The 27,225-nt window shown below is 44.2% G+C and overlaps 1 protein-coding gene and 1 long non-coding RNA gene across 2 annotated transcripts in view; one reads left to right on the plus strand and one right to left on the minus strand.

The window, feature by feature from the left end:
* Positions 1 to 545: 545 nt before the first annotated feature.
* LOC110530232 (glypican-1) overlaps positions 546 to 27,225 on the plus strand; it is a 102,737-nt gene continuing 76,057 nt past the window's right edge. The window contains exons 1-2 of the mRNA XM_021613129.2: positions 546 to 708; positions 820 to 1,359. Of these exons, the coding sequence (XP_021468804.1) occupies positions 1,197 to 1,359 (163 nt within the window). The 5' untranslated portion in view covers positions 546 to 708; positions 820 to 1,196. The remainder of the gene's footprint in view (positions 709 to 819; positions 1,360 to 27,225) is intronic.
* On the minus strand, positions 17,531 to 25,895 carry LOC118965534. The gene is made up of 2 exons (XR_005052925.1): positions 25,521 to 25,895; positions 17,531 to 18,666 (listed from the first exon to the last, which is right to left on the minus strand). It is a non-coding gene; the product is annotated as an uncharacterized LOC118965534 (long non-coding RNA).

Raw genomic sequence — 27,225 nt, forward strand, 5'->3', positions numbered from 1 at the left:
GTCTGGGCCAAAAATAATCAAACGTGTCCACTATTTACCCAGCACTTGGTTGTTTTTAACCCATCATTTTTTTGGAGTGTACTTTACACATGCATGGATAAGTCCACATGTCCAATGTAGCCTCAGCTAATGTATTTTCTGTATTGCATTTAATCATTCAAAAATATGTTATACTGCGTAAAACGTCCCTAAAAACGAACTTGATCTAGGAATTTACCCAAGTAGACCAGACAAGTGAGTAAGGATGGCCTGGTGCCCCAGGGAACAGCTAACCAACCACCCAAACCTAACTACCCATCATTAGGGGCTATTGCTGATCTCAGAACGGTTTAGCGTCCTCATCGCCAAAACAAGGCCGTTTCGCAAGTCTGTGGCACACGCCACCAGAGGAATGAAGTCCGTTTCATTGGCCCGATCAACGGTTGGTTTGATGCAACATCCTGTGGGGAAGCTCCGTCGCAGTCACGAGCTCCGCGGTGTCCTCCAGCAGTCGGTGCCTCTCTCTTTCTCTCCCTCTCCCCCCTCTTTCTTTCTTTCGCTCTCTCTCTCTCTCTCTTTCGTTCTGACTCTCCGCCTCCTTCTCCTCATTCGACTGAGTGGCAGCGCCGGGAGAGCATCATTAACTTGAACTAGACTTGACGGTCTCCCTTACTGCCGTTTTACCGGGCTCTCCTCCGCTGAAAGCTGCCTTATGGGCTGTCATCGCCGGTAATACCATACAGTGACGTTATTTTCCATTAATGTCACCTGTTGATTTTCTGGAATTTTGTAAATTCATGTTTTAAATTCACTAATCATGTTTCTATTGCCTTTCCTCAGGTGACTGCACATTGTTAACGGAACTGTCTACGAGGAGGCGCAGATCATTTGTGTGAAATTGCTCCAGTGGTTGATTTATCTACACCGCGTCCAAAAAGGCCTGCAAGCTGCTCAGAGAAGAGACGGGACTGCTCTCCCCCTCCACACACACACACACACACACACACTCCCTCTCATTCCGTGCAGCACAGCGCAGAGACAGGACGCAGCGAACCAACCACGACAGTATAGCGAAGCCCAACGCAACTGAGAAGTTTTGACGAGCGCCTGCTATCGGGGCAGCGGGAGTGGATGTCTCCCGTTGTTTAGGACTTAACTCAATCACACGACACCCCTCTCTCTCGGATTTGCACTTGGCCGTGTGGCTGTACTACTGGATGATGGATTTCGCGGTGGTTATAGCTCTGGTGCTTTGCGCCCTGACGGTCCCGGGATTCGGGGATACCGGGAGCGGAAAAGCTCAGAGTTGTTCGGATATCCGACAGTTCTACAACGGCAATGGTTTTAGTCTGAAAGGAGTGCCCCAGTCGGAAATATCAGGTAGGTTAGCCAATCTCTGTCACTAAAATGATGCTTTGCGCACCGAATTGACTTTGTTTGTGTACGAAATATATGTAACGCCCCTGACCACCTGACCACCAGCAACTATGGATTCTTAACCGTTCTGAGAAATAGCTAACCTGGTAGTAAGTACCTGTCTGATAAAAATTATGTTCCAATACCAGAACCCCAAACTTCCCATCCCCTGCAAATAGACTAGGCTACTTAGGTTCACTCAGGTTTGCAGGTTCAATTGATAGTTATTGTGCCTCAGGATTCCTTGTCACGCCCTTAGAAACGGTTGGCTATGTTCAGTAGTGTTATTGCTGAGGATATGAATTGTCGTATATGGCAGTGGCACAAGTTAAACATGCGACATTTAAAACTATGTACATTAAATATTGTCCTTTACATTTTGTAGCACTCTGAAAATATTTCAGTGTAGCAGAACATTTCAGTTTCAAATTGAACCACACCTTGGATTAATATAAACAGTAAGTCAACAAGCCCTCATTGACTTCCTATTGCAATCGGTGCCAGCAGTACTTCTTCTGATCTAGCCAGTATTGATCATGAATATCTTTCATCTTGCTGAGGAAAAAAAATCTTTCTCTCTCTCTCTCTCTCTCTCTCTCTCTCTCTCTCTCTCTCTCTCTCTCTCTCTCTCTCTCTCTCTCTCTCTCTCTCTCTCTCTCTCTCTCTCTCTCTCTCTTTCTCTCTCTCTCTCTCTCTCTCTCTCTCTTTCTCTCTTTCTCTTTCTCTTCCCAGGAAACTCCCGCTAGCCAGACGATCACTTGACCACAAGCATAACCGCGCAAATATGATGATACACACACTAACCTCACACACTGGCTGTGTGTGTATTGCACTGTGATGTCAGAGCTAGCTCTTTTCAAAGACACAGTCACAAGTCAGCATTCAGCACAGCTGATTATATGTGTGCCTTCCCAGGAATTCACCATGCATAGACTGTCACAAATGGCACCTTATTCCCTATATAGTACACTACTTTTGACCAGAGTCCTATGGGTCCTGGTCAAAAGTAGTGCGCTGTATATGGAGTAGGGTGCCATTTGGGACGTGGCCATGGTGGTTAGTTACCACACTGTGCTGGCTCCGCAGTCCACACTCTAGCCACATTGAGAAAGCGATCAGTAAATAATATACAGTAGGTTAAAGTCAGATACCATAGGGAGTAATACTTATATTCAATGCACTGGCCAACTATTTACAATTCAAAGACAATGTGCCACAACGCAGGACACTTGCAATAATAATGAATTGATAATTAACAACATGGGTGTTGTTAACCCGTGTCTATATCTCCTCCAAACACCGGCTTCGAGGGCATTATCACTTTTTTTTACAACGGGTTACCATATTCAAATAATGATTAACATATTTTCATAAAAAAATGTTATGTTGATTAATTTATTCAAACTATTTCCTACTTCCACAAGATATAGTCCCGACACAAATCTAGGGTTGCTACCCAAGCCGGCTGGTTGTTTGTTCTATTGGTTCGATTGCCAGAGACGCGACCCAGTCATTCAGTCTTTTTGTTCTGTACCTATGGAAGCGACCCAGTCATTCAGTCTTTTTGTTCTGTATCTATGGAAGCGACCCAGTCATTCAGTCTTTTTGTTCTGTATCTATGGAAGCGACCCAGTCATTCAGTCTTTTTGTTCTGTACCTATGGAAGCGACTCAGTCGTTCAGTCTTTTTGTTCTGTATCTATGGAAGCGACCCAGTCGTTCAGTCTTTTTGTTCTGTATCTATGGAAGCGACCCAGTCGTTCAGTCTTTTTGTTCTGTATCTATGGAAGCGACCCAGTCGTTCAGTCTTTTTGTTCTGTATCTATGGAAGCGACCCAGTCATTCAGTCTTTTTGTTCTGTATCTATGGAAGCGACCCAGTCGTTCAGTCTTTTTGTTCTGTATCTATGGAAGCGACTCAGTCGTTCAGTATTTTTGTTCTGTATCTATGGAAGCGACCCAGTCGTTCAGTCTTTTTGTTCTGTATCTATGGAAGCGACTCAGTCGTTCAGTCTTTTTGTTCTGTATCTATGGAAGCGACTCAGTCGTTCAGTCTTTTTGTTCTGTATCTATGGAAGCGACCCAGTCGTTCAGTCTTTTTGTTCTGTATCTATGGAAGCGACTCAGTCGTTCAGTCTTTTTGTTCTGTATCTATGGAAGCGACCCAGTCGTTCAGTCTTTTTGTTCTGTATCTATGGAAGCGACCCAGTCGTTCAGTCTTTTTGTTCTGTATCTATGGAAGCGACCCAGTCGTTCAGTCTTTTTGTTCTGTATCTATGGAAGCGACCCAGTCGTTCAGTCTTTTTGTTCTGTATCTATGGAAGCGACCCAGTCGTTCAGTCTTTTTGTTCTGTATCTATGGAAGCGACCCAGTCGTTCAGTCTTTTTGTTCTGTATCTATGGAAGCGACTCAGTCGTTCAGTCTTTTTGTTCTGCATCTATGGAAGCGACCCAGTCGATCAAGTTGATAAATTGCCTGGCTGGGCTGGTGAGACAGTGGATTGCGCAGTCAGATGGAACAGAGTAAATAGGCATTTTAACGTCATAGATTTAGCCGGTGGTAACTTGTGGAATAGACCGCATTCAGGATTAGATCCAAATGTAGGCTATTGGTACATACAGTATTCCATATATACCGATAACCATAGTTTACAGTAGTATTAGCATTATAGAGGTAATATTATGTACTTTCTTCTAATGCTAATATATTTTCAAGTACTTCTCTTCCTGAAAATATATTTTTACTGCTATGCTCAATCCATAGCCTAATGCTAAAGTTTATCACTATGGGGCTGCGTTTCAAAGTCATAAAAGACACACCCTCCTCCACTTACCCTCGTTTTATGCCCTTGGGGGAATCCCCGCGGCCATCTTTGTCGTTGGACAAATGATTAGCCAAGCAAAGGAAGTTGGCAACGTAAACCCCTCAGCCCTCGTTTTTGATCGAGTTTGCGAGTGTACAGTTGTGTTCACTTCGAGGCCTGAAACTACCCATAATTCAACTCGCGATGATTGTACATCCGCTAAGAAAAGTCTGCCAAAAACTTAAAGCCAACGTTAATATGGAGAAGTCAACATACAATTGTAAGTAAAAACAAATGTAAATAAGTTAGAAATTGTGCTACTAATTACACGTGACGGCTCAAACACGTCACATAAAATGAATGCTGTTTTTCTTTGGTTAGCTTTTGGAAACGTTAACTTGCTCACATAACTTTCCCCGACGTCACAATTATACATTGTCATTTTCAATTGACCTGATATAGTAGGATGGCTAACATTCAATGTCTGCGGATGCCTTGTCTTCTAGCTAAAATATGCAATGCAATCATAATTGACTGTAGCGCATATAAGGCACACGCAGCAGTTCCATGATGACTGAAAACACAACTGTGGGATGAACGAGTGACACATTCCGGGGCAAGAGCGGCCCGTTTTTAAAATGAATTCATTCTTCCCCCGCCCCTTTGCCCTGCAAGTGTCAACTCGTCAGACGTCATGATACGTCCTCAGAAGTGTCCACTTAATTTGAGGGCTGAGGGGAGAAGGTGTGTTTTTTTTTTTTTAAGTGCTTGGAATGCAGCCACTATGTGATTGTGATTGCTTACAGGAGTCATGTGATGTGATAGATAAAATGGGATCGTGAAGTGATTGTAATGTTGCTGTGTTGACATGTGGAGAGAGATGTAATGTGGTGAACGTGTCAGCAGCCATACATCATAAAGCCGGGAGGTCGCTGTGCTAATGGGACAGTCTTAATCAAGTTGATTAACCATACCGTGTAAATCAATGGGCGGATTTAACGCCAGTGACAACCCCTTTTTCTTTGACATGACTAATCCATAGGGTGTTGAGAACAAATCTGTCTTGACAGTACGTGATTTATTTCTTATTTTTGGTGCTGTGGACTTTACTCTAGTCTGAGGTCAGAGAGAGAGAGTGAGAGAGAGAAAGATGAGATGAGAGAGAGAGAATGAGGGAGAGAGGGGAGAGATGAGAGGAGGAGAAAGGAAGGAGGAGAGAGACTGCAACAGAGTGGGCAAGGGAGTGAGAGAGAAACAAAGAGAAGAGTAAGAGTGAGAAAGACAAACAGAGAGAGAGAGAGAATGGGAGAGATAGTTTATATCAGTGCCCTCCATGCTAACAAAAACAATGTCTTTCTCTGGCATATTAAACAGCTCAGTGAAGTAGTCTCCCAATTATGAGACACCTGAATGTTGCATCATGGCCATTCTTTCTTCCCAGGCAGGGACAGTAAGACTGTGGGCTTGATCAGACTAATGTATTGTCGGAGGCTGGTTCAAGGTTGCACACCAAGTCCATCATTGTGATTCACTCTGGGAGAGAGAGGAGAAGGAGGGTTAGAGGCAGAGAATCCCAGTGGAGAGAGGGGAACCGGCCAGGCAGAGACAGCAAGGGCGGTTCGTTGCTCCAGTGCCTTTCCGTTCACCTTCACACTCCTGGGCCAGACTACACTCAATCATAGGACCTACTGAAGAGATGAGTCTTCAATAAAGACTTAAAGATTGAGACCGAGTCTGGTTATAGGAGCTGGTGGCTGGGTCTCAATACTGTAATATGGACACCTTTGCTTTTACTGTTTCTTGTTTGTCATCATTAGGACCTGGAGTTTTTCCTGGTCAGGTCATGGGGTAGGAACAGGGAAATCTCCTGTCCTTATTCTTTATCTCTGGTTGGTGAAGGGACTAGAATAGGTTTCCACCATGTTGCTTAGACCTGGCAGGTGTTGTCAGATCATTGATTGTGGAGTAAAGGACACAAGGAAAGGAGTGTAGTTAATACTATTCAGACACAGCCGCTCTCCTTCTCAGTTTTGATTGGAAGAGGCATCGTCAGATGACAGGATAGGCAGCATAGTCATGAGCAGTGGGTTAGCAGATGTTTTGAGGAGTCCACTTTCCATTACGGACCTAGTAAAAACACTGAAATACACATGTAAGTAATACTGTAAATAATAATTACATATCAATAAATCCTACTTTAGTGTGTATTTCTAGTGTTACTAGCCTACTGTGTAAGATTTATGTAATGTAAAGTGCACATTATCATGCCTGATTATCATCACAGATGTTCACTGTGTTTACTGTGAGGGGAGGTAATGATTTTGTGTGGATCATTCCTCATCACACACACACACACACACACACACACACACACACACACACACACACACACACACACACACACACACACACACACACACCCTGTCCCTCTTTCTCATTACCCTCATGATGGCTTAACGATTGTTTTGTCTTTGAGAAGATGACATTATGACGTTTATCAAACTGATCGACGGAAATTAATGAGATTTCAGACCTTGATTCATCAAAGCTGTCATTGGGTGTCTGGTCTATTTTGTTTAGCCCTTAGTCACCTCTGCTGTTACTTGATGTAACCTTGTCTTTGTTGTTTTCATGCCATTCTTCAAGCACTTATGCCCTGACTATCACGCTTTTCAGGATAGCGCCCCCTAGCCTTGGGAGAGGTATGTGTGTGTGTGTGTGTTTGTGTGTGTGCATGCCTTTGTGAGCAACAAGATGTCATAGTTTCCCTTCGAAATTCAACGTATTATGGAAGAATAGCTATTTTTGACGCATTAGTTCTGCATGGTTACGGGGTTAAAACAGAAACAACTTCAAAAGGTTAACAGTTTAGGTCTTCATTCCAAGTGGTTACGGTTAGAGCTATGGTTTGGGGAAGGCTTAACAGAATTGTTCAACTTCATATTCATCATCTCCGGCACCACCCCAACATCAACGTAAGGACAGACGCTGGGAGACAAGAAGCAAGTACAGGGAGTGAACATTAAATAAACAACGGACATGAAACAGAACACGGACAGCATCTGGACAGGGGAAACAAAACGACAATAACGCTGACACGGGGATGAAACAGAGGAACAGACAGATATAGGGAAGGCAATCAAAACGTGAAGGAGTCCAGGTGAGTCCAATGAGCGCTGATGCGCGTAATGATTGTGACAGGTGTGTGTAATAATGGGCAACCTGGCTCCCTCGAGCGTCAGAGAGGGGGAGCGGGGGCAGGCGTGACAGTGCCCCCCTCCCCCCCCCCCCCGGGGTGCCGCACTGCGTCCCACCTGGCAAGCCTGACGGGCCGGCCGAGGCATGGGTGCTGGACAAGCCGGCTGATGCGTAGAAGCCCGACGAGCCGGCTAAGGCGTGGGGTCCTGACGAGACGGCTGAGGCTTGGGATCGTGACAAGCCAGCTGAGACATAATGTGGGGTGGGAGCCTGACAAGCCAGTTGAGGCGTAGGAGCCTGATGAGCCGGCAGAGGCAGGGGAGCCAGACGAGCCTGCAGAGGCATGACATGGGGTTGGGAGCCTGCCGAGCCACCGAGGCAAGGAGACCTCTCGAGCAAGCTAAGGCGTGGAATCCTGATGAGCCAGCTGAGGCGGTTCAATCGGTGGTGGCACCCGGACCCGACGTCACCAACAAAATCAAACAAAAACTCCCTGGTGCTTCAAATTGTGGTGTCAGCATTCTGTAAGGACAGACGCTGGGAGACTAGAAGCAAGTACAGGGAGTAAACATTTAACAAACAACCGACATGAAGCAGAACATGGACAGAGTCTGGACAGGGGAAACAAAACGACTCTATAACTGACATGGGAATGTAACAGAGGAACAGACAGATATAGGGAAGGCAATCAAAAGGGAAGGCGAATCCAATGAGCGCTGAAAAATAAATACATGTTTATTAATGATGAAATCCTGAAAAATATTATGAACATTCCATCGATGAGGTCCACTAGAGGGCACCTCTGGTCATGCGACTGCAGGAAAGGGCTACAACAAAATAAGACAAAACGACGTGTTTGGTATCATCAGTATTCATCGTATTTCCACGGCGTTCTAGAGCATTGTGAGCTGCCGTAGCGCAGTGGTCTAAACAGCACGCTCAGCTCCGTGCCTCATGAGTTCGTGCCCGAAGCAAGGCCTTTTTTGTTGTTGTAAGCGACTAGGAAGTCATATATTGATGTTCTTAGGACCTTTTCAAACGTCCGAAATTGCCGTCTATTTCCAGTGACCAGCCTGTCCGTGCGTGTTTGTGTATGCACGTGGCGTGTGTATGCGTGTGCACGCTTGCGCAAACTCGTGTGTGTGTGTGTGTGTGTGTGTCTGTGGTGTGAAGCATGAAGGAACAACACACACGCTCCCAGTGGGCAGCTCAATTTCACCTCTTAGACTGGGGGCTAATGATATGCTAATCGTGTCTGTGTGTCTGCTGCCCTTACACACTGCTCTCAGCCCAGAGGTTAAATACGGACATTTGGAACACTGCACACTGGCGCAACAATGAGGACCAGCTGACGACTCAAAACTAGTCAACTACAACATGCTATGAGGCAAATGCTATTAAGTATTGTAGCCTACGGATGTTGTAGAGCTTTTAAACTACTGTAAAATGTATTTTGAAGGAAGATTTCCTCAACTGACTCTCCCTTCTCTTTTGTGAGTGAAGATTGCTTATACTCTTTGACAAAAAAGGTGCTAAGTAGAGCCATGTAGGGGGAACTCTTTTGGTGCTAGATAGAACAAATGATTTACTATGTGTATTCACTAGATGACTGAAAGGGGGCGCTGTTCAGATGTCACCGTCCGCCATTATGTTACTCCTCATAAGGAACAGCCTCCATAGGAATTCATGGGAATTTACAGGATCTCAATGTAATGTTTCAAAAACGAATGCATTTAAGTATGTTGTTGTTGTTGTGGGGACTTAAACATAAGCACTCTATATAAAACATTTTCCATTTTTATTGAGAAATGATGAGCATCTGTTTTGTTAATACAATACAATATGTATTGTTTAAAAAAAAGTATGTGTGCTGACCAATTTAAGATCAATATGATTTGAAGTTACTCCCCCATGAAGCCAGTAAAGTCCAGATACAATAAACCTAGGAACAGGTCCATTTTACATTCGCAACATTTAGCAGACACTCTTATCCAGAACGACTAGGGTTAAGTGCCTTCCTCAAGGGCACAGGAAGATCTTTCACCTAGTCAGGTCTGGGATTTGAACCAGCAACCTTTCAGTCACTGGCACCAACGCTCTTAATCGCTAGGCTACCTGCCACCGTCACACACGGACTGAAAAACACTGTTCACCGGGGCCCTTGTTGTATACATGGTGTGGCGTGGTACTGGGCTGGTTGCTAACGTTTTATATCACTGACTGTTACGTTAATGTAACTCCTGAATCAACAGTTGAAATGTTACACAGATAAATCAACACTGGGTAAATCTGGCTTATTTGTTGTCTATCATATAACACACCGCTGGTTCAATCATACTCTCTCCTATTCTACCACTCTCACAGACTGAAAAATCACAGAAAGCACGCTACAATAAAAAAAGCTCATTCAGACTCAGAAGGGGTTGTTCTCTGTAGAACCCTTCACGCTTTCCAAAGAATCGTCAAAGAACACTTTCTTCCAAACAGGGTTCTTAGGATGTTAAAGGTTAAAAACCCTTTACCTTACAAAGAGCCCTCGTCTTTCAAAAATGGTTCCTCAGATGAAAACAGAGTAAAACCCTATCCGTCTGCAAAGAACCCTTTTTTCCTAAGTGTACTTGATTTCAAGATTAGGATTAATGAGGACCATTTGAAGGTTAATGTTAGCATATGGCAATGTGTTCGGCTATAGACATCTGATAGATAGATGTGTGTTAGATAAAAGGACTTGTGCTATCTCACTGTCTGTCTGTTTTGTCTGTCTCACTGTCTGTCTAGCAATAAATCCTTCAGCAGTTCAAAGTCTGTGAGCTGGGCGTTGATGTGTGTGAACATGGGTGTTTGAGCATGTGTGTGTGTGTGTGTGTGTGTGTGCGTGCGTATGTTTGTCAGTCTCGTAATAAATCCTCAGCAGTTGAAAGTCAGCATGCTGCTGTGCATTGGTGTGTGTGTGTGTGTGTTGAGACTGTCTGGTGGACGTGCAGGAGTTGTTAAAATGATGGTGTCAATAGTCAAGTCTCTTGAAGCATTAAGCCGTGATGGTGTGCCGGGAGCATGAAACAGACCACCGTGTGTTTGATGTTCTCCAGAGGGGAACACAGGAGGTTGGGGAGCCCTGCTCTGCTTGGCCCTGTACCTTGGCCAGGCTCTGGCCTGGATATCGGGGAAGAGAAGACAGGAGGAAGAGAGAAGGGGGAAGAGGAAGAGGAGGTGGACGATCCTTGATTGGTCCAGCTCTATGTTCCACATTGGCGAAGAGAGATGATAGGGGGAATAGATGAAGAGGAGGGGTGAAGAAATGTTGTTTGGCATTGCTCTGGTGTTCTTTAACAAAGAAAGAGGTTATCGAGGTGGTAAATTTAATTTAATAAGTTGGTCAAGTTGTTTTTTAGTTGGTCATACCAAGGATTATTTAGCTAGTTGATTTGGAATTTTAAGACCCCTTAAGGTATCAAAAAATATATATAAAACAGATATTGGGTTAAACATTGAATTTGGCATTACTGCTATTAGCCAATAGAAACGCATTGAATAAGGGATTCACTACATAGGCAAAAACAATAAAAAATCTAAAGGAAGTTTGTTCTGAAGTGTCCTATATCTGAGAGATACAGTGCTTTCGGTAAGTATTCAGACCCCTTGCCTTTTTTCCACATTTTGTTACATTACAGCCTTATACTAAAATGGATGAAAAAAACAATCCTCATCAATCTACACACACAATACCCCATATGACGAATCAAAAAACAGGTTTTTAGAAAAGCTTGCAAATTTATTAAAAATAGAAAACAGAAATACCTTATTTACATTTGTTTTCAGACCCTTTGCTATGAGACTCGCAATTAAGCCCCATTGATCAACCTTGAGATGTTTCTACAACTTGATTGGAGTCCACCTGTGATAAATTCAGTTGATTGGACTTGATTTGGAAAGGCACACACCTGTCTATATAAGGTCCCACAGTTGAGAGTGGATGTCAGAGCAAAAACCAAGCCAGGATGTCGAAGGAATTGTCCATAGAGCTCCGCAACAAGATTTAGTTGAGGCACAGATCTGGGGAAGGATACCCAAACATTTATGCAGCATTGAAGGTCCCCAAGAACACAATGGCCTCCATCATTCTTAAATGGAAGAAGTTTGGAACCACCAAGACTCTTCCGAGAGCTGGCCGCCCGGCCAAACTGAGTAATCGGGGGTGAAGGGCCTTGGTCAGGGAGGTGACCAAGAACCCAATGGTCACTCTGACAGAGCTCTAGAGTTCCTCTGTGGGGATGGGAGAACCTTCCAGAAGGACAAACATCTCTGCAGCACTCAGCCAATCAGGCCTTTATAGTAGAGTGGACAGACGGAAGCCCCTCCTTAGTAAAAGGCACATGACAGCCCGCTTGAAGTTTGCCAAAAAGCACCTAAAGGACTTTCAGACCATGAGAAACAAGATTATTTGGTCTGTTGAAACCAAGATTGAACTCGTTGGCCTGAATGCCAAGCGTCACGGCTGGAGGAAACCTGGCAGCAGCCCTACGGTAAAGCATGGTGGGGGCAGCATCATGCTGTGTGGATGTTTTTCAGCGGCAGTGACTCCGGGGATGAGTCGGGATCGAGGAAAAGATGAACTGAGCAAAGTACAGAAAGATCCTTGATGAAAATCTTCTCCAGAGCACTCAGGACCTCAGATTTGGGGTGAAGGTTCACCTTCCAACAGGACAATGATCCTAAGCACACAGCCAAGTCAATGTAGGAGTGGCTTTGGGACAAGTCTCTGAATGTCCTTGAGTGGCCCAGCCAGAGCCCGGACTTGAACCCGATCGAACATCTCTGGAGAGACCTGAAAATAGTGACGCTCCCCATCCAATCTGACAGAACTTGAGAGGATCTGCAGAGAAGAATGGGAGAAACTCCCCAAATACAGGTGTAGCCAAGCTTGTAGCATCATAACCAAGAAAACTCAAGGCTTTAATCGCTGCCAAAGGTGCTTTAACAAAGTACTGAGTAATGGGTCTGAATACTTGATATTTAATTTTTTAATTTTTAATAAATGAGCAAAAATTTCTAAAAACTAGTTTTTGCTACGTCATTATGGGGTATTGTGTATAGATTGACTCAAGAAAAGAGCGAAACAATTTTAGAATAAGGCTATAACAAAATGTAGAAAAAGTCAAGGGGCCTGAATACTTTCCAAAGGCGCCGTATAAGAAAGATCAGGAAACTAATTTATATATTTTTTGACATGTATTTATCCCCTTATATTAGGCACTAAACTATCTCCATAAATACTTCCATTTATTTCTTTAACCGGGACCTTCAGACAAGTCTTTTGAGGCTTCTGGGAATCCTAGAGCAAAACGGAGGACACCATCGTGTAGGCCAAACCGTTAGGACACTACAGATGTTTTGTGAGAAGACCGATTTTTCGGGTGGTCTGACAAACACCCCTCTAGCTACCTTTCACCGCAGATGCGGAAGGGCGATATCGGCGGACGCGGTGGATTGAGACGCAGCCCATGCAACAACAAAAAAAACAATCTCTAGCTTAAACAGACAGAGCTTGCTGGGGATTTGTTATTATGTTAATTAGATTCCCACAGGCCGTGGAAATGGTAGGCTAAAGGTTAACTGACAAGTGGCCTGTGCAAAGCTGGACACCTCAAGGTCTGCTACTGTTCTCCCCTATTTGTTTTCTCTTGTTTTTTCCTTCAATCTCATTGGCCCCTGTTGTTCTTCAGATGTGAGAGGGGGAGTTCACCGATACAGTTATGCCCCCCCAAGATGCAGACACACACACACACACACACACACACCCACACACACACACACACACACACACACACACACACACACACACACACACACACACACACACACACACACACACACACACACAAAGCACAGAACAGCCCCCTGCAAGGTCACAGCAGTTCAGAGGAGAGCTGCCCAGCATGTCTCACTTTGTGTGTGTGTGCGTGTTTGTGGTTGGGTGTCAGCGTGTTTGTATGTGTGTCAGTGACTGTGCCAGGGTGTGTGACTGTGACTGCATGTGTGTGTGTCTGCGGGGGTGGCAATGTGTCTCAGCTTTTGTCTTCAGAGGAATGGGTTCTGTCAAACGCAGAATTGTAACCCCTCATTACAGCAAGAGGGCTTGTGTCAACCCTGCTCCTCTCTGCCAAAGGCTTTGTGTGTGTGGTTTGCTTTAACAAGGATAATAAAACAAAGAACATTTAGACAAGTGGGGACATTTCTTCAGTCCCCACAAGGAAAAAGGATTTTTAGGTATCGGGGGTTAGGATTAGAGTTAGAATTAGGATTAGGAGTTAGGGTTAGTTTTAGGGTTAGGATTAGGAGTTAGGATTAGGTTTAGGGGTTAGGTTTAGGATTAGGAGTTAGGGTTAGTTTTAGGGTTAGGATTAGGGTTAGGGTCAGGATTAGGGGGAGGCAACCTTCAGGGCTGACATTTTTCATGTAGAGACTTGCTGCCATAAAGTTGAGATGTGGGGAGGGAAGCAGTAACTAGGTTCAGGTTTAGAAGTGAATAATGTTTGAGGATTGGAGCACATGCCAGAGCAGTAAAAGAAAGGAAATATAAAAGTAATAGAGCCAGAGGAAATGAATGTAGCTTCTTGTCATTTCAGACGTTCTACTGACAATACCGCTAGCAAGGACATGATCCACAAAAGATTGACTTGGCTGGCTTAAATGCACGTACGCACACACAAACAGCAACAGTGCAGCGACATTGGCTAAGGTAACCCAGCCCGGCCTGCCCCCTCACGTGGGTGATGCCATGTTTGATGGATCTCCTTTGTACTGACAGCAACAGAAGGGATGACAGTGAGAGGTTGAGAATTGTCCGATCTGTACATCAGACTACAGGATGTCTCTCTATGGTTGTAATAGGGTTTGGTCTGTGCAGTGCGATCTGATCACTGTACTGCGAGCTGACAGGACGACTGAGTGTGTGTCGGCCAAATCCCCCCTCTGTCAATATATACACACTCTTTCACTAGGTTAGCCATGTCAGCTTAGCACTACAAACCTACCGTTGGCAATTCTGTTTTGCTTTCCTGTTTTCATCTCTCTCTCTTTCTCTCTCTCTCTCTCTCTCCCTCTGTTGCCTTGCCCTAGAGAGTGCCTTGGCTCTCTCCCTCTCTCTCTCTCTCTCTCTCTCCCTCTGTTGCCCTAGACAGTGCCTTGGCATTCTCTCTCTCTCTCTCCCTCTGTTGCCTTGCCCTAGAGAGTGCCTTGGCTCTCTCTCTCTCTCTCTCTCTCTCTCTCTCCCTCTGTTGCCTTGCCCTAGAGAGTGCCTTGTCTCTCTCTCTCGTTCTCCTGCCTCTCCGCTTTCACCCCTCCTTCACTGTCCTCTGCTATCTCTCTCTCTTTTTCTCTCTCTCTGTTCTACTCTCTCACCTTCTCTCCATTCCCCCATTCCCTCTCTCATACAGACTGAAGAAATTGAATCAGATCCTAGGTAATTGTTCTGGGGACGATAATGTTGCCAGTGTGATTGATGATCTATCCTCTCTTTTTTGATTTTCTTCTACCTGGCTACATGCAGGTCTGTATTGAACACTTTATGTTGTAGCTACCTGAATGAAAACGGGGCTAGATTGTGTGTAAATAAGACTATGTGCCATATTCACGTAGTGTCTCAGAGTAAGAGTCCTGATCTCGGATCAGTTTCTCGTTTCAGATTGATAAGATCACACATGGACAGGGGGGACGTGATCCTAGATCAGGACTCCTACTTTACCCCTGATTCCATAGTCTAGACAGAGCTTGTATACAAACTGTTCTATTATGTAGATTGCATGTAGAACTCGACAGATTACATCATACATGCCCGCACGCACGCACAGACACACACAGATGTTTTACTATCCTTGTGGGGACCTACAATTTATTTCCATTCAAAATCCTATTTTTTTTAACAAGTGTTGTGTTCGAGATGACCTAAAGCGAGACCGGTTCAAGACTAAGACCGGAGCAAATCGAGTCCGATTCAAGACTAAGACCGGGGGTGGTAAATCTAGTTAGCTAAGTCAGTCATTGGCTAGGCCATCAGAAGCTAGATAAAGGCATCTGCCATTTGACTGAATTAGGGCAACATTTTGGAGTGACAGTGGAATCAACCAATCACATTTTGACTTAATGGGTGGGACCGTTTTTACAAAAACCTAGCAGAGCTGGTTAGAGCTGGTTAGAGCTGGTTAGACTGTTTCCATGTTATCTAGAACGTTCTTGACTAACTGTAACTTTTTCTGCCTACGTTTACTGACACTGGTCATATTCAGCGGGTGTTGCGCGTTTGTAAATTCATCAGTTATTCTGAGTAGAGTGACCACAGTGAATTTGCGAACATAAGAGATATGCTAACTGGATAGTAGTCGTTCAAGATCATGCCAGCTAGCTAACCAAATGACACCTGCATCTCTAGCTGTGTATAGCCACCAAAAAACGAAATGAGGGGAAAAAGTCACCCACTCCTTCAATGGCACCTTCCTAGCAGATAGCTGGGTGTAGTCTAATTTTGCAAAACTGTTCCCAAGCGGCCCACCCAGCAAAGGAAAGGCACCCTGTGCAAAAAATACAATGTTTTACTCTAGTTTTTATGAGGTGTCTTATAGATTTTTCAGATGATTTTCACTCTCAAAATCACACTTTTGTCAATGGAATAAAGACAAAATATGTAATGATCTAAGTCCACAATCATGCTTAACCCACATCAATCTGATCGAGGGACCTGTCAGGGCCTGGCTCCCCAGTGGGTGGGCCTGTGTCCACCCAGGCCCATCCATGTCTACGCCCCTGATGCAAATGATGACAATTGCGCATCACAAATAGCCAACTAACCAACACTTCGGAATAAACTTTTCAAATCTCAAATTGGTTTGCATTTACTGGTAGATATCATAAGTTGAAACGTCTTTCCTACCCTACCGGCTACTGATGTCATAATTCTGTGAGCTGCTCCATGCCAAAACCAGCTGAGAGCTGCACACTCTTGCTGCCTGCTGATGATTTTCCACTGAAACTAGGCGGTGTGCGGCGCGCAGGTGAACATATTTCACATGCTTTGTCTTTGTGTAGGCTACTTTGTGCATGATTTCTCTATTGTACGACGTAATTGATAAGTCGTATACTTCCACTACACTACTTTGATACGCATCAGTAGGGATTAAGAAGTGAGTATACGCAATGCCCACTGAAAATAAAGTGGGTACACGGTTTATACCTGCATATACCTTCCACTACACCACTGACCCTTTGTGTTTCACAAAAAGTGCACTCTCCTACATGAGTGCACTGGTATTACGACTGCTGTCCTTTCACATTCATGAACCTGTCACACCTATAGGCCTATAGGTTGGCCACTGCAGCAAACATGTCTATAATAGATAGAAAGGCTGTTAAGATATTCATGTTTCAAGAAAGGAGTGTATATATTTGGGCTGGAGAAGCAGTTTTATGCGGAGACTTAATGGAAGCTGATAATTGAGTTTTTTTCTTCGCTGGTCTCGGGAAGCAATTATGAGGCTTCACTGTCCGAGACTGAGTCAAGACCCAGTACAAATGTATCCGACTAACTTCTAACCATAATAATAATCTTAACCCCTAAACCTAAACCTAACCATAAACCTAAACCTAGTTTTAACCCTAACACTGATTCTAACCCCTAAGCCATAAAATAGCCTTTGTCCTCATGGGGACCTGGGAAATGTCCCCAAGAAGGAGAATTTTCCTTATTTTACTATCCTTGTCGGGACTTTTGGGGGATTTCCAGTACCCATGAGGATAGTAATACAAGCCAACACACACACACACACACACACACACACGGCCATCATTAGAGGAGTTGTAAGTGCAGATTCTCTCAGTTCCTAACCACTACTGCCCCCTCCTCTCTAAGACGACCCACGTCATTCCCTCAGTGTACTCTCTTTATTTAGTGTTGGTGTGTATGCCAAGCAGCTCTCCTCATTTTATTGAGTGCAGCCACTGTGATCCACCCCCCCCCCCCCCCCGCCCCCCTTATGGTCAGTTTAATCAAATACCTTCACTGTACATCAAGTGTTGATGAATATTGTAGTTGTGTGTGTTCCATTAAATTACCAGGTGGGTATTGTAGACGAGAATAGATGACTTACCTGGCTAAATGTTTTTTTTTTTTTTAAATCATTTGCAGGATGAAATGTCTTGAGATGCACCATCTCGTTTTCAAGAGTTTCCAAATGAAAAACAAACAAACAATACCTAGTAACAAGAATAATATGACAATATGACGCTAAAAGAGTAAATGAATAAAGAAATGTGGGTCTCCAGTGGCAGGATTTAAGAACCTGGGTATAGTATACTGGAGGGCATGTGTTCCTGCTGTGTGATGGATGAGAGGAACAGGTTCAGACAGACATATAGTACAGAACTAGTGCATATAGACCTGCCTGAATGGACACCATTTACGTCTTCAAATGGAAATTTCAAGAGATGTTCTTTCATGTGTCAGTTACAACTTTTTTTTTTATACCGGAGGTCATTCTATTTTAATCTTTGCCTTTCACTTTCTGTCTCTCTTCAAACAGTCTCTCCTTAAAGGCCCAATGCAGCCATTTCTTTGTATCACAATCAAATCATTTCTGAGTAACAATTAAGTACCTTACTGTAATAGATTTCCATTCAAATGTTTGTTTTTTTAGCAAAAAACTATTTCTCAAGCAGGGATTTTGCTAGGACTGTCTGGGAGTGGTCTGAGTGGGGGAGGGGGAAACTGAAAACCAGTTATCAAATCAAATGGATTTATTTATAGAGCTGATATCTCAAAGTGCTGTACAGAAACCCAGCCTAAACCCCCAAACAGCAAGCAATGCAGGTGTAGAAGCACCAAAACCTAGAGAGGAACCAGGCTATGAGGGGTGGCCAGTCCTCTTCTGGCTGTGCCGGGTGGATTTTTATAACAGGAACATGGCCAAGATGTTCATAAATGACCAGCATGATAAAATAATAATTATCACAGTAGTTGTCGGGGGTGCAGCAAGTCAGCAGGAGTAAATGTCAGTTGGCTTTTCATAGCCGATCATTAAGAGTATCTCTACCGCTCCTGCTGTCTCTAGAGAGTTTAAAAGAGCAGGCCTGGGACAGATAGCACGTTCGGTGAACAGGTCAGTGTTCCATAGCCGCAGGCAGAACAGTTGAAACTGGAGCAGCAGCACGGCCAGGTGGACTGGGGACAGCAAGGAGTCATCATGCCAGGTAGTCCTGAGGCATGGTCCTAGGGCTCAGGTCCTCCGAGAGAGAGAAAGAAAGAGAGAATTAGAGAGAACATACTTAAATTCACACAGGACACCGGATAAGACAGGAGAAGTACTCCAGATATAACAAACTGACCCTAGCCCCCCGACACATAAACTACTGCAGCATAAATACTGGAGGCTGAGACAGGAGTGGTCAGAGAGGTTTGGAACTCTCTTTGTCATTGTTTTATTAACCAATTTACCGCATGGTGATGTCACCTGGGAAAGCGTAAACTCCCACCCATGCTAACCTGCTGATTAGAAGATTGTATTTTTAATCAGCCACTATCAGGAAATATCACTGATCAAGTGTTGTCACACTATTAACATGCTACTTATAACAGTTGTAGGATATGTTACAAAACACAGGAGAAACTGAATTTTGACTGCACTGGGCCTTTAACATATATCCAAAGTGTGGATCTGGGTCTTGGAACCCAATGTATAACTCTGGTATGGATGGTCTAATTCTGGTATGGATGGTCACAGGGTTGTAGACATTATTCAGGATACAGAGAAAGACAGAGAGCTGACGGCATGCCTTCAAAAGCACTAAAAGGGTTCTCTCCCCTTTTCCCCACTCCACTTCCCTAAGTAAGAGGCGAGCATTGATCTAATGATCTAACAAGCTCTCACAGTCTCACGTCAGAATTAGATGTTCATCCAAATGTCAGATTCCGAAGTTGTTCCAAGCGTCAAATTTCAACGTTTTTACGGTCAAGTTTAGGCAATTAACCTTAACAATTCAGAGTATGTTTAACTTTAGGCATTGACCACAAATGGTTAAGGTAAGGGTTAACGTTTGGGACAGGCTTAAAACAAAAATCTAAAAAACAACTTTCTATCACTTGTTTCCAACACAACCTTTTGCCCCAGATGCCAAGCCACCATCCGCGTCCACAGCATCCTAGCAAAACAGAAACCTACTTGAAGGTAACAGCGCTCACTGTTGCCCCTAGTGGCTGGTTTCCACGTCACCTCCCGACATCCTCAGACATGGATGGACGTCTAATACTGACTTGTATCACGGGTGACCTGGCTGGCAAATGACAGTGACTTATTCAGTGTTCATACAGTATCTTCTACTGTAACGCAGGGCATCTCAGCCTCTCTCTCTATCCCAACCTCCCTCCCTCCCAGTTCCTCTCAATTTTCATCCCATCTCCCCCCTGCAGAATTGTCTCTCATAAATATTTGACTTGTCTAAAACGAACCCCCTGAACTCAGGCTTTGTGCACAGCTGGGTGGCCTGTGTGTTTTTGGTATCAGTGCGTGTGTGTTCGATGTGAATGTGTTGATTTCTACTTTCTTCATTTCTATGACCGTGTGTACATGCAAGATGTTTGTAATATACCATGTGATTGTAGTATGCATCTCTGTGCCACGTCACGAGTATGTACGCAGTGTATATGCCATTGGCATGGTGTTAGAGCATCTAGGGAATGTGTGTGAGCGCGCATTTGTGTGCAGTCGTGCATCTTGTTGTGTTGCCAGCTCTGGATCGGGAGTAGCTGCTATGTCGCTCAGCCAACCCTGCCCAATATGTGTATGTCTTAGAGGCCCAGGCTTTACTAAGAGCCTGTCTCTGTAAATCTTTGATGCTCTCGCAGCCTCCCTCCTGAGACACATGGAGTGAGAGAGGAAGGTAGAGAGAGGAATGAAGGAAGGTAGAGAGAGGGATGGAGGAAGGTAGAGAAAGGTATGGAGGAAGAGAACGAGTTGCGGCTCTGGCTCATGGTTTGGAGACAGCCTTTCACTACCAAGCTTTCTTTTTGTCCTTCTCTCTCTCTCACCCTCTTCTCTCTGTGTCCCTCCCTCCACCCCTCTCTCCCTCTCTCTGAATTTTTAATCTCCACTCGCTCTTATCTTTCACATAATCCCTCCAGTTTTATCTTTCTCTCTTTCGCCAATTGTTCTTTTCTCTTACATTCTGTCCATCCCTCCTTTCTCAATCCTCCTTACCCTAGAGAGTACTGTATATCTCCACTATAGCCCTCTCTCTCTCACCCTATCCTAATGATATTCCCTTTCTGTCTGCTTTTCTCTGATCCAGGATGAAATAGTTTACTATTCTAGTTCTCTGACTGTTCTGTGGGGCTATCTTAACTCTGAACTGTGTATGTGAAAGTGTGTGTGCGTGCACATACCTGTGTGTGTAAATCTTATTTCCTCTCCTCTTCTCCCTCGGACTATAAACCAGTGCTGTCCCTTTACCCTCGTCCCAACACCCCAACCCAACCCAACACCCCAATCCAACACAACACCCCAACCCAACCCAACCCAACACCCCAACCCAACCCAACCCAACACCCCAACCCAACCCAACACCCCAACCCAATCCAACACCCCAACCCAACAACCCAACCCAACACCCCAACCCAACCCAACCCAACACCCCAACCCAACACCCCAATCCAACACCCCAACCCAACACCCCAACCCAACACCCCAACCCAACACCCCAATCCAACCCAACACCCCAACCCAACACCCCAACCCAACACCCCAACCCAACACCCCAACACCCCAATCCAACACCTCAACACCCCAACCCAACACCCCAATCCAACACCCCAACCCAACCCAACACCCCAACCCAACACCCCAATCCAACACCCCAACCCAAAACCCCAACACCCCAATCCAACACCCCAACCCAACACCCCAACCCGACAGCCCATCCCAACACCCCAATCCAACACCCCAACCCAACCCAACACCCCAACCCGACAGACAGCCCATCCCAACAACCCAGGCCTGAGAACATCACTCAGATAAATTGAAATCCAGAGCTGTGCTAGAGGCAGAGAATAGAAAGATGAAAGGGCCTGCTGGTCTCACTGTCTGACGGCTGCACTGACGGATGTCTGGGTCTAGAAGGTCTTGGCATACTACTGAGATTTACTGGGGACTTTGCTGTAGGACTACTGTACTGTACTGTTTGGAGGTACCCGGCCATACAGGCCTGCAGGCTCAGTGGCTAGGTTGGTTGAGAATTACAGTTTGGATGAGTAATAGATGTCTCCATTACTCCATCTCTCTAGTGGTTAGAGCGTTGGGCCAGTAACCGAAAGGTTGCTAGATTGAATTCCCGAGCTGACCAAATATTTATTTTCCACCATCATTTGCAAATAAATTCATAAAAAATCCTACAATGTGATTTTCTGGAATTTTTTTCTCTCATTTTGTCTGTCATAGTTGAAGTGTACCTATGATGGAAACAGGCCTCTCTCATCTTTTTAAGTGGGAGAACTTGCACAATTGCTGGCTGACTAAATACTTTTTGCCCCACTGTATATATATATAGTATATATATAGTATATATATAGTATATATCTGTCCCTGTCTTTCACTTCTCTCCTTGTCTTTCTACTCACCCCACCCCCCTGTTCTTATCAAAAGTTTAAGGAGATTTCTGTTCACCAACGGCTGATACCTCTACCCTTTCAAATCCCTCTCCCTCTCCTGTTCTATTTCTCTCCCTCTCCCTCTCTCGCTCTCGCTCTTCATCTCTCTCGCTCAGTCTCCCTCTCTCTTGGCTTTGTTCACTTGATTAAGCCCAGCTGTCACCCTCATCCGAAACCGTTCTTGTTGCATTGTTACATAAATTAGCTGTGGTTCTCAGGCTCCTAGCTAGCACTGTTGATTCGGCCTGACGTCACTCTCCCTTGTTTATGCATTTGACACACAGCTCATTTGCTTTCCACTGCACTTCGTCTCGGGCCAGCCAGTGTGTGTCTGTGAGTGTGTGTGTGTGTGTGTGTGCATGCGTGCGTGCGTGTGTGTGGATGTGTCTAACTGTGTTGTGTGGCGTACGCCAGCCATTAAACTCAAGTCAATCATGTCCTCCTTCTCCAATCACGTCTCTTCCCTCCATTGCTTCTCCCAGAGTTGATTATTATCTGTCATATTTTGGCAGGCCAATAAAATCAAACCCTGACTAAAGGATTGGTCTGGGTGGGTAGGAATAGATTTGGCTGGCACTTCTGCTGCTGCTGTGTTTTGCCTTCTCAAATCTCCCAGGCAGAGGTTAGTGTATGTGTTTGTGCGTGTGCGAGAGATACATACCCCCTTGAACTTTGCGACCTTTTGCCACATTTCAGGCTTCAAACATAAAGATATAAAACTGTATTTTTTTTGTGAAGAATCAACAACAAGTGGGACACAATCATGAAGTGGAACGACATTTATTGGATATTTCAAACTTTTTTAACAAATCAAAAACTGAAAAATTGGGCGTGCAAAATTATTCAGCCCCTTTACTTTCAGTGCAGCAAACTCTCTCCAGAAGTTCAGTGAGGATCTCTGAATGATCCAATGTTGACCTAAATGACTAATGATGATAAATACAATCCACCTGTGTGTAATCAAGTCTCCGTATAAATGCACCTGCACTGTGATAGTCTCAGAGGTCCGTTAAAAGCGCAGAGAGCATCATGAAGAACAAGGAACACACCAGGCAGGTCCAAGATACTGTTGTGAAGAAGTTTAAAGCCGGATTTGGATACAAAAAGATTTCCCAAGCTTTAAACATCCCAAGGAGCACTGTGCAAGCAATAATATTGAAATAGAAGGAGTATCAGACCACTGCAAATCTACCAAGACCTGGCCGTCCCTCTAAACTTTCAGCTCATACAAGGAGAAGACTGATCAGAGATGCAGCCAAGAGGCCCATGATCACTCTGGATGAACTGCAGAGATCTACAGCTGAGGTGGGAGACTCTGTCCATAGGGCAACAATCAGTCGTATATTGCACAAATCTGGCCTTTATGGAAGAGTGGCAAGAAGAAAGCCATTTCTTAAAGATATCCATAAAAAGTGTAGTTTAAAGTTTGCCACAAGCCACCTGGGAGACACACCAAACATGTGGAAGAAGGTGCTCTGGTCAGATGAAACCAAAATTGAACTTTTTGGCAACAATGCAAAACGTTATGTTTGGCGTAAAAGCAACACAGCTGAACACACCATCCCCACTGTCAAACATGGTGGTGGCAGCATCATGGTTTGGGCCTGCTTTTCTTCAGCAGGGACAGGGAAGATGGTTAAAATTGATGGGAAGATGGATGGAGCCAAATACAGGACCATTCTGGAAGAAAACCTGATGGAGTCTGCAAAAGACCTGAGACTGGGACGGAGATTTGTCTTCCAACAAGACAATGATCCAAAACATAAAGCAAAATCTACAATGGAATGGTTCAAAAATAAACATATCCAGGTGTTAGAATGGCCAAGTCAAAGTCCAGACCTGAATCCAATCGAGAATCTGTGGAAAGAACTGAAAACTGCTGTTCACAAATGCTCTCCATCCAACCTCACTGAGCTCAAGCTGTTTTGCAAGGAGGAATGGGAAAAAAATGTCAGTCTCTCGATGTGCAAAACTGATAGAGACATACCCCAAGCAACTTACAGCTGTAATCGCAGCAAAAGGTGGCGCTACAAAGTATTAACTTAAGGGGGCTGAATAATTTTGCACGCCCAATTTTTCAGTTTTTGATTTGTTAAAAAAGTTTGAAATATCCAATAAATGTCGTTCCACTTCATGATTGTGTCCCACTTATTGTTGATTCTTCACAAAAAAAATACAGTTTTATATCTTTATGTTTGAAGCATGAAATTTGGCAAAAGGTCGCAAAGTTTGACTTGACGATTCCAATTTGACTTCCGATTCTGACGTTTGTCCGTTGCTATCGCCTACGGCTCGCGGCTGGCTTAGTTTAGGCATTCATTCCGAATGGTTAAGTTAAGGGTTAAAGTTTTGGATAAAAAATAATAAAACAAGGGCCTATCGCTGGCTTAGGCCCACCCGACACCGCTGTACACAACGCCCAAATCTACTTGATGGTAATAGCGCTCACTGCTGCCCCTAGTGGACAGTTGAAGGCATCTCTCAATGTCCTGGACGGACCTCGAATTTTGAAGTTGATCTTGAGCGACCTGGTTGGCCAATGCAGTGTGTGTGCATGTGCGTGAGTGCATTGTGTGTGTGTGTGGGTCCACAGCAGGGTGCCAAGACACTTAGCGCATGGTGCATGGGCCAGGGTGGACGTGGCTGTGACATTGAGGTGACGGCAGTGTAAATCATTTGTTGCTCTCCCAGGCTGGGGTAAGAAGTTTGACCTCTGGGGAGGGAGGGAGGGGGAGAGAGGGGGAGAGAGAGAGAGAGAGAGAGAGAGAGAGAGAGAGAGAGAGAGAGAGAGAGAGAGAGAGAGAGAGAGAGAGAGAGAGAGAGAGAGAGAGAGAGAGAGAGAGAGAGAGAGAGAGAGAGAGAGAGAGAGAGAGAGAGAGAGAGAGAGAGAGAGAGAGAGAGAGAGAGAGAGAGAGAGAGAGAGAGAGAGAGAGAGAGAGAGAGAGAGAGAGAGAGAGAGAGAGAGAGAGAGAGAGAGAGAGAGAGAGAGAGAGAGAGAGAGAGAGACGTTGGGTCTGTGTACGGAGAAAGAAAGTAAGACTCTAGCCAGGGCCAGGAGATTGTCCTGACCACATGACTCGACAAGGAAAAACTCTGTACCCTAGTGTTGCTGATCAAGTTACATGGCCAGGGAAAACTCCTGGCACTAGTCTGAGTTACTGTCCCTCTGAACAGTCCGTATGAACCTAAAGCAGTGTGATTTTCTTCTGCTGCTTTATTACACAGCGTCTGTTTCTCATTGTCTCTGGGTGGGTGTGAGCAGCATGCGGATGCCGCAGTGTTGTTGTAGACTTCAGCGTTAGGCAGATAACCAAAGAAAACCTTCATTAAGTAGGACACTGCTACAAAGCGATGCAAAACCAAACCACTCAGACGTCTAGTGAAGATACTCTCCACAATGAACAACAACAAAAAAAATACTCTACCTCTCTTTCCCTACCTTTTTTCACCGATCCTTTCTTTACCTTTCCCCCAGTCCGCTCTCGTTTCTTCGGTTTTTAACGGACACACGCGCTTATTGTATTTGACGGCCTCAGAGTCTCCGTCGTCTTTCGTCTGACAGACGACACGCAGCCGCTGTTAGGAGCGGGAGGGTTGAACGCCACCCTAGGGCTGTCTCTTCACGCTGGAGGCTTCAATGTGAAGAGACATCTCGTGGGAACACAGCGCCTAATGCACCGTTATACAACTAAATACACAGCAGACACAGACCCTAGATGACACTTAGACGCTCTCTGGTATATGCTGCTGCCATTAGATAATGATTCATTTCACAGTCCAGACCGATGTTCAGTGCTCTTGGATGCTGGCATGGGCCCACTTCCGCTCTCTGTCTGTCTCAGATTATGTTATTGTAGAGAGAGAGAGAGCGAGAGAGAGAGAGAGAGAGAGAGAGAGAGAGACTGTGTCTGTGTTAGAGGTCGTCCGAATATGATTTTTCAACGCCGATACCGATTATTGGAGGACCAAAAAAGCAGATACCGATTAATCAGCCAATTTTTTTATTTGTAATAATGACAATTACAACAATACTGATTTAACACTTATTTTAACTTAATATAAAACATCAATACAATCTATTTAGCCTCAAATAAATAATGAAACATGGTCAATTTGGTTTAAATAATGCAAAAACAAAGTGCTGGAGAAGAAAGTAATATGTGCCATGTAAAAATATGTGGCATGTAAAATATGTGCCATGTAAAATATGTGCCATGTAAAAATATGTGCCGTGTAAAAATATGTGCAGTGTAAAAATATGTGGCATGTACAATATGTGCCATGTAAAATATGTGCCATGTGAAAATATATGCCATGTAAAATATGTGCCATGTAAAATATGTACCATGTAAAATATGCACCATGCTACATATCTACCATGTAAAATATGTGCCATGTAAATATGCACCATGTAAAATATGTGCCATGTAAAATATGTGACATGTAAAATATGTGCCGTGAAAAATATGTGCCATGTACACATATGTGCCATGTAAAATATGTGCCATGTAAAATATGTGCCCTGTGAAATATGTGCCATGAAAAATGTGCCCTGTGAAATATGTGCCATGAAAAATGTGCCATGTAAAATATGTGCCCTGTGAAATATGTGCCATGAAAAATGTGCCATGTAAACATATGTGCCCTCTGAAATATGTGCCATGAAAAATGTGCCATGTAAACATATGTGCCCTGTGAAATATGTGCCATGAAAAATGTGCCATGTAAACATATGTGCCCTGTGAAATATGTGCCATGAAAAATGTGCCATGTAAACATATGTGCCCTGTGAAATATGTGCCATGAAAAATGTGCCATGTAAACATATGTGCCATGTGAAATATGTGCCATGTAAAATATGTGCCATGTAAAATATGTGCCCTGTGAAATATGTGCCATGAAAAATGTGCCATGTAAACATATGTGCCATGTGAAATATGTGTCATGTAAAAAAACTAACGTTGGAGTTCCTTGCTCAGAACATGAGAACATATGAAAGTTGGTGGTTCCTTTTAACATGAGACTTCAATATTCCAAGGTAAGAGGTTTTAGGTTGTAGTTAATATAGTATTTATAGGACTATTTCTCTCTATACCATTTATATTTCATATACCTTTGACTATTGGATGTTCTTATATTCACTA

Source organism: Oncorhynchus mykiss, chromosome 8 (genome assembly GCF_013265735.2).
Source record: "Oncorhynchus mykiss isolate Arlee chromosome 8, USDA_OmykA_1.1, whole genome shotgun sequence".
Taxonomy (NCBI): Eukaryota; Metazoa; Chordata; class Actinopteri; order Salmoniformes; family Salmonidae; genus Oncorhynchus; species Oncorhynchus mykiss.